Source organism: Phoenix dactylifera, chromosome 4 (assembly GCF_009389715.1).
Source record: "Phoenix dactylifera cultivar Barhee BC4 chromosome 4, palm_55x_up_171113_PBpolish2nd_filt_p, whole genome shotgun sequence".
Lineage (NCBI taxonomy): Eukaryota > Viridiplantae > Streptophyta > Magnoliopsida > Arecales > Arecaceae > Phoenix > Phoenix dactylifera.
In genome coordinates this window covers 2,481,191-2,493,751 of record NC_052395.1, presented here as the reverse complement: position 1 = coordinate 2,493,751, position 12,561 = coordinate 2,481,191, and the positions used below count along the sequence as shown (strand labels likewise).

The window sequence follows — 12,561 nt, the reverse complement described above, 5'->3', positions numbered from 1 at the left end:
ATTTTTAACTTTTTTTCTACTAAAGATACCTATATTAGGAAAAAGAGTCCTATTGGGATTAGGAAGAGAAATCTGATCCAAATTATATTAGGGCAGACCTCACATTATAAATAGAGGCTATGTACCCAACTCTTTTAGGAATCAATAAAAGTAAAAGGGACTTAAGGCCATACTTTCAAGATTCCTTTATCTTCTCCTAATTTCTTTTTGAGAGATTTAAGTTAAGCCGGTTGGAGGAAAACTTTCTTCTCCCTATCGGATCACCTCCATAGCCAACCTAAATTTCTTCATCGGATACCACAAATTCCTTTTTCCATCAAATCCACTAGAAACCCCTAACAACATTATTTCTATCAACCCTTCGAAACCCATTCTTGGTGGAGTCTCTTTGTACGAGGATTCGTGCAGGCATATATTTAGTTACATATTGGATATTTACTGAAGAGATATTGGGTACTTATAGAGGACTAAAGAACCCAAATAATACCTTCTGGCTAGCTTTTTGGATAAGATTCCGGATTACGATAGATGGTATTAGAACATATTCGGCCCATGACCTATGTAGACTATGGAACACCATAGCACATGTCTATTTGGGTTGTCCACGAGCTGAGCATGGTACTTGTGATTGGATTTAAAGAGATTCAAACCATTAGCTTGGCGACGATACCAGACTTAAATGTGAGAAGTATGTGAGGACTTGTGTAGATGTGTATTTAGTCCTACATCGGTTTTTACTATGAAGATCTAGAATATTTATTTAGAAGTAAGGAATCTAAAACAATATCTTTCGGTTGGCCTTTTTTAGGTGAGGTTTTGGGTTGTGACACTTTGAGCAAAGCAAAAAAGAAGGGACGAGAATAAATAAATAAGGAGAAATAGAGGTATAAAGAAAAAAAAGAAGAAAAAGAAAAGAAAGCATGAAGGCAATATTCTTCATCGACTTTCAAGCATTGTTCTTTCAATTCATCTTTCATCCCTTATAGCTCGCATCTAGGTCTTTGTTGCATCCAGCTATATTGTTCATATTTTCCCATCACTTACCTCAAGTTCAAAATGTATTTGATGTCTGACAGTATTGTTCAAAATCTATTATTTTTTCATTCTCTTCAATTTGTTTTGAGAGGAGAAGGCACTGCTTCATTAAAGCGATTGATTCTAAGTGCGCGTGGCGCATGCACATTACTAGTTCTAATAAATGCCAATTCAATGATTGCTAAACAATATGACCATTTTTGGCATGACTTGGTAAAACAATATGCCAATTCAACTTGCTTTGCGTTTGCTTTGAACAATGTACCTGTTTCTAACTTAAAGCCAATACCACATTAAAATTCTAAATTTGTAGTCCAAACACTCGGGGCGCGGCCTAAAGTGATGATCCCTTTTGAATTCTCAAGGCCTAAGTCTAGTTATTGGTTAAATGATGTATAAAGAGAAGATATCAGTCTAATCAACCAAATACCAGCAAGAAAGCGGTTAATAATGTTATTCAGACAAAGAGCAAAAATGCCATTTAATCCATAATTTTATCTCATTAACCCGTCAATGACTGCTAGTCAACAAATATCTTTAGCCACTAGTTAGCCGGAGATAGGTATAAATGGTCAACTCTAGTCACTTTCTAGTTAGCTATTCAGTGTCCAGGTGTAACCCAAGTTGGGAGTACGTGATTGTTTGAACATCTATTAAGATAAAACTCCCATCAAGAATCATGTGATACAAGGAATCTGGTAATTCACAAAGCTGCCTAAAATGAAAGGGCTACTGCACCTGATCCATTAAAGTTGACCGACGAGAAGGTCCTAGATCGCAGCGAGCTAGAACCGTTGACTCAGTCGGAGTCCGATTTCGCGAATGCACGAGATCTGCCGTTGGATTCTCCCAGACGAAGACATCTCGTCCGTTCGCGAGCAGCGTCGCGCCTAAGAGAGGGACATCCATCCGTGGCGCCATCCGCGGGCGAATAGGATGCGTCAAAAGGATGGCCGATTTTGCGTCGCACAAAAATGTCCGAACGTGCAGCATACCGGAAGAGAGCCTTGAACGAGCCATGGGATCTCGACAAGTCAATCAAACGGTCAGTATTGCGATGGACGGCCGCATGAACGGTGTACACCCTGGCACATCCGCTATCATTTATTATGCCCTAGCTTTATTTTAAAACCTTCGATCCAGCCCTATAAATATCCGCCGTCGGCAGTTTAGTCTGATCCATTTGCCGTCCTTCCATCGCCTCTCGAAACCCTAGCCGAGGGTTTTCGATCTCCTCTCTACTTCCCCCTCCCTCTCTCCCTTAGAAACCCTAGGAATTTCTCTTCTCGTCTCACCCCTTTCAACCCTAGCCTAGGGTTCTCCGTTTTCTTCTTTATTTTTCTTGCAGAAGCCTCGAACCCTCTCCAAACCGTAATCCACCATCTCTGGACTTGAAGGTGAGTTTTGGGTGATTTACCTAAGTTTTCTGTCTTTTGGTGAGGTGTTTCGGATCTTGATTTGTTTTCTTTAGCCGTGCAGAATGGGTGAAGCAAGGGAAAACGATGCTTACGAGGAGGAGCTTCTTGACTACGAAGAGGACGAGGAGAAGGCCCCCGACGCCGTTGCGGCCAAGGCTAGTAATGAGACTGCGAAGAAGTAAGATAAATCTCGTACTTTGATCAATATTTTTCGGTTTATCTGCCTGTTTACTGTTTTATTTACCGTTTCTTGGAGTGCTGTCTTGGTGTTTCTCCTGAATTGTCCGCTAGCACTTAATTCGTGCCTTTTTTGAACATTTTTTTTTGTTTTCCAAAGTTTTTTTACTGATTTTGTTCTGTTTTATTTTTGATGTTCTCGGTCCACTTCAGATCTGAAGTTATACTTTGTATTCATTTGATTATCAAGGCTTTTTATGTGACATCATTGTTCGCCTCTAATTTGATTCCTGTATAGAGGAATTTATAGCCCAATTTGTCAAGAAGGAGTTGGTTTCCCTTGATACATGTAATTCACGGGAATCGCATGGTTAATTTCTTCAAAATTTTTGGGCTGTTTTATGAAAAATATATTCGTTCTATTCATTGATAAGATGTTCTGTATTTTAATCCTTGAGCTGATGTTAGAAGTTCGAATTCTTGATTGATGACTTTCTGATAGAGAATCTGCTGTAAAATATTAACAATTTGATGCAATTGCAACCTAGCCAGTGGTGTTTTCATTTATGAACTCATGCTTGTTTATTGGCTGATCTGGAAAAAATTGACTTACTTTTGTTGTTTTGTGCAATGCAGAGGATATGTTGGAATTCATAGTTCCGGATTCAGAGACTTCCTATTGAAGCCAGAGCTTCTTCGGGCTATCGTAGATTCAGGCTTTGAGCATCCTTCTGAAGGCAGGCACTTTATTTTAATATTTTTCACATTGACATGAGGTTGTGAAACAATGAATCAACTAATGGTATTTCTTTGCGTTGGGTTCACATTCAACATGTACTGCCTCCACTGTGCCAAATAATGTGTGCGGGGGAATTGTTGGTGTTCTTTGCACCAGTAGTTGGACTGCTTGTCTTTATTAAAAAGCATTTAATCAAACGGATGAAATTTAACTTGTAGAATATCATGTAATCATCATGTAACGGGACATGTTAAGAATGCTTCAAGTAGTATTAGTTAGTATTAGTTCTTTCTTTTTTCATGGTGATATGGTTTTAATGATTTTATTGCTTTCAACTTGAAGTTAGAAAGTGTCTTTTTTTCATGTGAATGCTTGATCTTTTTACCTTCTTCATTCGATTGTGTCCCCATTATGTGTTGTTGGAATTGCATCATTTGCTGATCATGGGTGTTTTTTATATGCATTTGGCTTTTTGGTGGTTTTCCTGGTTAATGTTTCCTTGGGAAGGAGTTGGTTTCTGCATTACTATTATTTTTGATGTCATGAGAGTAATGAGGGATAGGCAAGTTAAGGATGAAAGAAAGGTGTTAGATGGACTGCCAGTTGCTCTACGTTAGATGATTCTGTCGAAGTGTGGGGCTGTTTTAAGGTGTATTGGTTAGCTTCAGAGGTCTGTTGAGGTATCACGTATTAAATTATAAAATTAATTTGATTAGTTCATGAAATTGGTAAGATGCTTATTAAGTTCATCTTAAGAAGTCTTGAGTTGGGTTCCTGATCTTAGAATTACAGTTGTGGAACTTATGTGTTCTATGTGTCAGGACACATTGTAGAAATTCCGGTGGGTCCTTTCTTGTTTCTTTCTTCTAAAAATCCAAGTTGGTGGTGGATTGCCTTTGGGATCAGTTTTTGATTTTCATTTTCTGCTGACTGCAATGATCGATAGGGAGGTCTGGAAGGCTTTGAGGTTGAAGATGGTATGGCTTTATTGATGTTATGCTAGAATGGTGGAGACTGGAGAAGTCTTAGTTGCTGTCTTGTGGTATATTGCTGGTGGGCACTTGATCTTCATAGAAACAAAGGGTGAATCCTTGAGCAATTTACAAATAGGAGGGGCTATAGTCTTGATGAGTGTTATGTTAATGAAATTATTTTATGGAGGTTTGAACATGGATATTTGGGGTTGGAAGCAAAATAAGGTCATTGCCTTGTCATAATTTTGTCATGGTTTAAAATATTAGTGCCTTAGTGAGAAATAATATTTTATTGTCAATGTATAGAGTAAATTGAAAATTACCATGCTGCGAGGATTCACCATGAGATGGTAGAAACCAAAAAAGATGATATCAACTCTGGGAAGAAATTGAAGCAGATTTTTTTTAATTTATTCTCTTTTGTCTACTCTAAATCGCGAACTAGGATAATTGCTTTCCAGGATTTGGGACTCGATTCACCATAAGATGGTAGAAACCAAAAAAGATGATATCAACTCTGGGAAGAAATTGAAGCAGATTTTTTTTAATTTATTCTCTTTTGTCTACTCTAAATCGCGAACTAGGATAATTGCTTTCCAGGATTTGGGACTTGAAAGCACTTCCCCCCTGTGTAGCATGTAGTAGTTTTTGGTCTTCTTGTTTTGAGTACAAACAGTATTGGAGGTGTTGTATTAGGGAATGTCAATTCCCTCCAAGTGTGACGCCTTCAGTTACAAAGGGACTTTCTTCCCACACCTTTAGCGCAGATGTATACGAGCTGAAGGCATTCTTTTTTGGTTTTTTGTCCTGCCTGTCTAAAGTTGGAGAATGTAGTATAATGTACGCTAACAACTACATATTTGGAAAATATTTCGAGTCATATGCTACAACTTCATGATTATAGTGTTGTGGTGTTGTATTAGGGAATGTTGATTCCCTCCCAGTGTGATGCCTTTAGTTACAAAGGGACTTTCTTCCCACACCTTTAGCGCAGATGTATACGAGCTGAAGGCAATCTTTTTAGTTCTTTTGTCCTGCCTGTCTAAAAGTTGGAGAATGTAGTATATAGATGTATGCTAACAACTACATATTTGGAAAATATTTCAGGTCATGTGCTGCAACTTTATGATGACAGTGTTGTTTTATGTGATAGCATTAAATATAAATCTTGGGGATTCTTTTCTGTTTATGTAAACTGCTAGCTATAACAATGTGAATCTTCCCCCCTTGTATGCCCTATGTGCACATGCAACTTGCTTTTCTTATACATGTTTTTGTTGAACATCTTGGAATTTCTTTATTTTGGTAATTTGTTTCTTTTGTTGATGAATTACTGTCTTTTGATCATATTCTGCAACTTGTCCCTGATAACTGAAAGAACCAAGCAATGTGAAGGACTTCTTTACTATGAACTATGGGCATATATATATATATTTATATGACTTGATATTGATGCACTAATATGACAAATATTGTAAATAGAATATGATGAGGTTAGAATACTTCACGTAATATATGCATGTGTGTGTGTGTGTGTGTGTGTGTATATATATATATATGTATTTTTGTGTTTATGTATGTGCCACACATGCGAATGTATGTGTATATGTATGAATGTATATGGGAAAAAGCATCTGTGAAGCATGCTAAGCTATCAAAATAACATAGTTCGTACTTTATACGGTATCATTAACTTTTACAAACACATCATTTGTCGTTATTCAAGAGACCATAATCAATTATTTATATTTTAATATTAATATCAATAGACCACAAACTTGACATTTGTGGAGGTATTGAGGAAGTATCGAAAGTGTATCCACGGAGTATTTGGAGTGTTTTATAATTTTGAAAATATGATACTTAGCACAAGTACTGGAGATAAATATGAGAAGTTTCTGATGAGTACTGATATGCGGTATGGATACAATCCAGACATGACGTGATTTGAAGTTTTTATGCTTCCTAGGTTCTTTACAAAGGTAGCGAAAAATGAATTGGGAAAATGAGTTTAGAACTTAGTAGTAGTGGGAAACAAACTTTTGAAGCTTGCAAGAATGAGGATCAGAGGCAATTGGACAAAATTTTATTTGCATTTTTTGTTTATTTTTCTGTGCTGCAACCTTTATTGGTGCTTCCTTGAAAGAAGACACTCATTCAAAGTTGTATTCTGCTTTTACAGGTTTTTGAAATCTGTTATTGTGTTTAGACCTTTTTCTTGCTGTGGCTGACTTATGTTTTGATAAATTTTCAGGTAAACACTACTTGCACATTCTGATTTTGGAGGAGAATATGGTAAACCTTTCCATTAAAGGGCCCAGAAGGTTATTTTTTACTTACTGGGGGTACCGCTCCAATTTTGTTTGGTTCTCCATCAGTACAACATGAGTGTATCCCTCAAGCTATTTTGGGAATGGATGTCATCTGTCAAGCAAAATCTGGGATGGGGAAGACTGCTGTATTTGTTCTCTCAACACTTCAGCAAATCGAGCCTGTTTCAGGCCAGGTTGCTGCACTTGTTTTGTGCCATACGAGGGAGTTAGCTTACCAGGTTTCTTCCTTGTCCATCTTGAAATTTTCTTTATGTGCATGTCTTTTTATTTGATGTACTTGTCATCTGATATCGATGTCCAATTTGTGTGTCATGATACCTCTCTATTTCATGCAGATTTGCCACGAGTTTGAGAGGTTCAGCACGTACTTGCCTGATATTAAAGTTGCTGTGTTCTATGGAGGAGTTCACGTTGCAAAACACAAGGATATACTGAAGAATGAGTGTCCTCACATTGTAGTTGGGACACCAGGAAGAATACTGGCACTCGCTAGGGATAAAGATCTTTCCTTGAAGAATGTGAGGCATTTTATTCTTGATGAATGCGACAAGATGCTTGAGTCACTTGGTATGCTTTATTTTTTTTGCTCATATTTTGGTTTGGACAAGCTTATTTTTTGCATTTACTGCTCAATTGCATATAGTCTACTGTTCTTTTTATTTATTTTTTCCTTGTATTTCACCTTTGTGTATTTCTGTAGACATGCGGAGAGATGTGCAGGAGATTTTCAAAATGACACCTCATGATAAGCAAGTCATGATGTTTTCAGCGACTCTCAGCAAGGAGATCCGTCCTGTTTGCAAGAGATTTATGCAAGATGTAATGTCCTGTGGCCAGTTCAAATCTAGAAGTCAATCTTTTTTATGCCCTATTCTACTCTGGATATGTATCTTCTTTAGAGTGTGATTTGGTCTTTTTGTTGATCCTTTTTTTACTTTTTTCCTGAGCCTTTTTTAGTTAGGTTGAGATGGGTGGATAGAATGCAGGCTTATACCCCCTCCCCCCCCCCCCCCCCCCCCCCCCCCCCCCCCCTCTTTTCTCAATTTTCCTGTGAAGCAGGGGGGCATTAATGTTGTGGCATCATTAGTGGTCTTTAGAAGTCTGGTTCCCGTGAAGGTTTTTTTGCAGCTAGGTTACTCTGTGTTGTCTTGGATTTATGGTGTGTCCTTACCTGCATGGTTGTGATTCATTTATTGGCAAATCTCTGCTGTTCTCTCGGTGGTCCTAGTTATTCTTGGTTGGGGTTCCTGCTGTATTTTTTTTTTGTCACGATCATTATGTTGGTGGACAAGTCAGACGTCTCTGCTCAAGAATGAACTGTGGGCAGCATTGTAATTTCTTGTTGGGCATGCTATAGAAATGGTATATCAGTGAGACATTTACAAGTTCCCTGAAGAGGCTGTGTATTTCAAGTCAAGTGGGCTGGAGTTCATGCGTCATTCATTTGGTTCTGGAATCAGTTAGCTTGAAGACAAGACCCTAACATTCTTTCTGACATTTGTTCCCTTTCAGCCAATGGAAATATATGTGGACGATGAGGCCAAACTTACCCTGCATGGTTTAGTACAGGTACTTACTGTTATATGTTGGGCATTTGGCGTGTAATTCGATATTCATTCTTTTTCTGATATTCATTCTAATGGCAGCACTACATCAAACTGAGCGAGTTGGAAAAGAACCGGAAGTTGAATGATCTTTTGGATGCGCTGGACTTCAATCAGGTTGTGATCTTTGTCAAGAGTGTCAACAGAGCAGCAGAGCTGAACAAGTTGCTGGTAGAGTGCAATTTTCCATCAATCTGCATCCACTCTGGAATGTCGCAGGAAGAGAGGTTTGAATCATCCTACTCTATTGGCACTTCCCCATTCGTGGTCATTAATTTCAAGTGTTATTCCGGCAATTTAATTGTCTAGTTTTCCTCAAATAGAATTAAAATTAGCTTTCCGGCAATTCCTACTCTTGTTATATGTTATACTACAGAATAAATTTCTCATTGTCTGTTATGCTTCAAAAGATTATCATGTTTTCTAAATTAAGTTCTATCTTGTTTCTCTCCTTATGGCCATACCATTCTCAAAAAGGAGGAATCCTTTAGATTTTGTGACTGGCTTTAATTTTTTATTTTAGAACAACAATTTTTCTTCCTAGTTTTCTACTTTGAAGCAGGTTTTGCTGGGTGGCCTTCATTTTAGTGGCATGAAAATTTTTTTTTTCAGCAATTTCTCTTGATGTTTGTGATTATTTTTCATTGATATGCGATTTCTGGAACGTTTGGTTAATTTCTTCTTTTTTTTTTTTGCTTTATTCATATACTTACAGCTTTCTATCTGGAGCTGATACTTGATTATTCTTGTTTCTACCCAAAGTGAGGGTTGTAAAGGACATGGAAGTTAAGCTGGTGCTTCTTTTTTTTATTCTTCACGGCCTGCAATTACATGTTAAAAAATGTTTTTTTGTGTGTGATGCATGTCAGCAGGTGGTCTTGGTGACAATATCTGTAACTAGTTGCATGCTGATTTAGTAAGATAATGTTGTAGGAAAGAATTATTTAGTCGAATAAACTTTCTTTAGCTTTTGTCATTCTAGTGTCTTTGATAATGTAGCCTGGTAGATTTGTAAAGCATCATACCCGTAGACTTTCAGGTTCTTTTTTCTGTAAATATGCATCTTTGATTACTTTATCTGCCTTGCACTGTTGTGGTTTTTCTGCTGACTTATTCCGCTTCTTTCTGGTTTATTGAGACTCATTTGTATTTAATGTCTCTCCTGCCTTTTTTTTTTGAAAACTTGCTAGCTTCAAATGCTTCTCTCCGTTGGTTGTGACTGCTGACATTTTTTTTCTTGGACCATAGTTAGACTGTTCTATGTCTGTATGTTTACTTATCAGAAGTTGTTATATGTTCCCTCCTTCCCAAACCAACAAAGTTACACATGAATGTGTGATGTTCGTTGTTGTTGAACAATTGATTGTCATTTGCATGTAATGTGTGCTTTGTTATGCTGTATCGCAGATTGATGAGGTACAAGGGCTTCAAAGAAGGGCACAAGAGAATTCTCGTTGCTACTGATTTGGTTGGCAGAGGGATTGATATTGAGCGTGTCAACATTGTAATAAATTATGACATGCCAGATTCTGCTGACACATACTTGCACAGGGTCATGCTCTTTATCCATTGTAATACATTATGAGTTAATTCAATGCATTTCATCATTGATTTGCTCACACTGCTATATTCTTGTTCATTTGCAGGTTGGCAGAGCTGGTCGATTTGGAACAAAGGGACTTGCTATTACATTTGTCTCATCTGCCTCTGACTCAGATGTTCTTAATCAGGTTTGTTTTATTTGTTCTGTATATTCTTTGCATTGTGTGCTGGGGAAATGGATGTGATGCTAATGAGCTTTGATTCATTATTTGAAGGTTCAAGAGAGGTTTGAGGTGGACATAAAGGAGCTGCCAGAGCAAATTGACACCTCCACATACAGTAAGTTTCTATGCCTATGGGCATTTCCATGACAACTCATAACTTGAATTCCCTTTTGCTACTCAAAGCTCTTCTTCACAGTCCCTTGATACTGAGCCGTTGTTTTTTATTGATTACTTGAGCCTAATATGGTTTTTGACCATAATTGGTCAAGTTTGTATTTTTTAATATTATTTATATCTGTGCTTTTTAGCTTGATGAGTGATTAAAGTGTGACACATATGTATGGGAGAACAATAGGTAGGAATAACCCCAAATCATGATTATAGCTGGTTATTCCTTTTAGTACCTGCTCATATGTTCCTCTGTTATATGACTCTAAAAAAAGGAAGACAGAAAGAAATTCTCATTATGAACTAATGTTTGGTTAGGTGCAGAATAGGAAGCTCATGTAGCAGGGTAATTTCGTTTAACTGTTCCAGCAACAATGTCCTTGCCTGCTGTCTGGTGTCAACTTTTTAACTTTTTTTTATTTGATTCACTATATCTTGATTGCGCTGCTGATAGATAGCCTTAGAAGCCATTTGGTAATGTAATGTGCGGTTAACTTGTTTTATTATATTCCAGTCACTGTATAACCTGATGTTCAGGCTGCTAGCTTAATTGAATTTGTTACCCTCTTTTTGCATTTATCACATCTTAATGTGTGAGAGCTTTTGGCTGCTTGTTCAGCGTGTTTGTTTGGTGGTTCTCTCTCTCTCTCTCTCTCTCTCTCTCTAAGACTTAAGACACCACTTCCATTATTATTGTTAATTTCTCTTTTGTGATTTTTGAGATGTTGGGAGTTGTCCACCTGTTCATAAGATTGTGTAACGTTTTCTATGTTGTCCTGTTGATATTTGCGTGATTCCTGACATGTGGTTTTCCTGTTTTGCAGTGCCATCTTGATGACGCTGGCAAGGTGCTTTGATACACAATAAATCAGACTGATACTTTGATGAGCATATGGATGAATGTGGTGTAAAGGTTGGACTATTTTGTTAGGCAGCGCCAGATATTAGTTTTGGTTGATCTTTTGTGAGTGATTGTACTTCACCGTTCCAACAGTAGTTTCTTATGTGTAGATTGATGGTTAACTCCCTATTACTAGATCCAGTTTGTGGTAGAGGATATGTATGTGATAATGCGTTAGGATCTCCATAAATCATTTGCTGTAGTATTTATGCTATTTCTATCTGTTTGATTTGTCTCTGTTGTGCTAGTCTGATGAATCTTGGATAAATTGTGTCATGATTTGTTTTGAAGAAATTGATGAGCAGTCTTGGCCAAACATAAATCATGTTATGATTTATGAAGCCTTTTTGGTTTGCTCATTACGTTGCGCCTATAGAAGCAGCCAGCTTGTTTGTTTGATATCCGGTAGGGAGCTGGTTCAATATTTTTACCATCCCACCACCACATGCAAGGCGGGGAGGGCGTAGTCGGAATGTGGTGTGTGGGGTAGGATGGAAACCAGAAAGGTCGGGATTAGCCCCCGTCCTTATCTCAAAAAAGCCAAAAAAAAAAAGAGAGCTATAAATTGCTCATTCAGGCTTGGTCAATTTTTTCCCTAGCTGCTGCTGTTTTCTTTTTACCACGCGTCCTATGAGAGTGGTTTGTAGCTGTTGGAAATTCCGGCACCTGGTTTTCAGGAAATTCCACTGCTGGGTTTGCCCTCCGAGCACGTTAACACAAGTAAACCTCTTTTACTTCCGATCTCCCACCCACCCGAGTCCTTGTCCGCCGCTATGACCACTAATGATGCATGCGTATGTTGGTTTTGTACAGTTTTGGTGTTTTTTTTTTGGGATAAAAACGGCATCAGAAGAAAGAAAAGAGTACAGAGTAGGAGGTATTCTTTCTACCAATGTCCAAAGGATCTCTTTGGAGTGTCGGGCCAAATAGGAGGCAACCCAATCTGCTGTGCTGTTTGCCTTCCGAAAAACGCTTGAAAATCGCACTACTTCTGAGCCAACTTACGAGTATCACGGATAAGAGGATGGTCATCGCCATATCTGTCCAATCCTCGAACCCAGTCAATCACCGCAGAGGAGTCCCTTTCAAGGCATAGACGCTCAGCACCCAATACTTGCCTGGCAAAGGATATCCCTTCCCAAGCTGCCCGTAGCTCCATCCCAACAGCAGTAAGTCCCGGCATACGACGGCCACCGGCTGCAATCATCCTTCCGAGATGATCTCTGATCATAAAACCAATGCCTCCGGACACTCCATCCACCGACATACTACAATCGAAGTTCACTTTGAGATAACCGGGGGATGGGGGTACCCAAGAAACAAGGGCGAACCTGGGCACTGTGACAGCGGAAAAAGTACCCCAGATGTCCTCGGCCATCCCAGAAGAGAACCTCGTGGCAGCTATGGTGATCTCCCTCGCATGACGTATCGCTCTGTCCACCACCA

The 12,561-nt window shown here is 38.5% G+C and overlaps 1 protein-coding gene across 3 annotated transcripts; it reads left to right on the top strand.

Annotated features, from left to right (window-relative positions):
* Window positions 1-2,179: 2,179 nt before the first annotated feature.
* On the top strand, window positions 2,180-11,362 carry LOC103712937 (DEAD-box ATP-dependent RNA helicase 15-like). Of its 3 annotated transcripts, none has more exons than XM_008799648.3 (12): window positions 2,180-2,432; window positions 2,515-2,631; window positions 3,267-3,367; window positions 6,722-6,894; window positions 7,012-7,243; window positions 7,377-7,495; window positions 8,189-8,245; window positions 8,323-8,507; window positions 9,688-9,832; window positions 9,927-10,010; window positions 10,098-10,161; window positions 11,039-11,362. In XM_008799648.3, the coding sequence occupies exons 2-12, from the start codon at window positions 2,516-2,518 to the stop codon at window positions 11,047-11,049; spliced, it is 1,287 nt and encodes a 428-aa protein (XP_008797870.1). In that variant the 5' UTR covers window positions 2,180-2,432; window position 2,515; the 3' UTR covers window positions 11,050-11,362. The 3 variants fall into 3 exon arrangements, with proteins under 3 accessions (XP_008797870.1, XP_008797871.1, XP_008797872.1); XM_008799649.4 differs by having other exon boundaries at window positions 2,200-2,432; window positions 2,507-2,631; XM_008799650.4 differs by having other exon boundaries at window positions 2,201-2,432; window positions 2,507-2,631; window positions 6,598-6,894.
* Window positions 11,363-12,561: the final 1,199 nt, after the last annotated feature.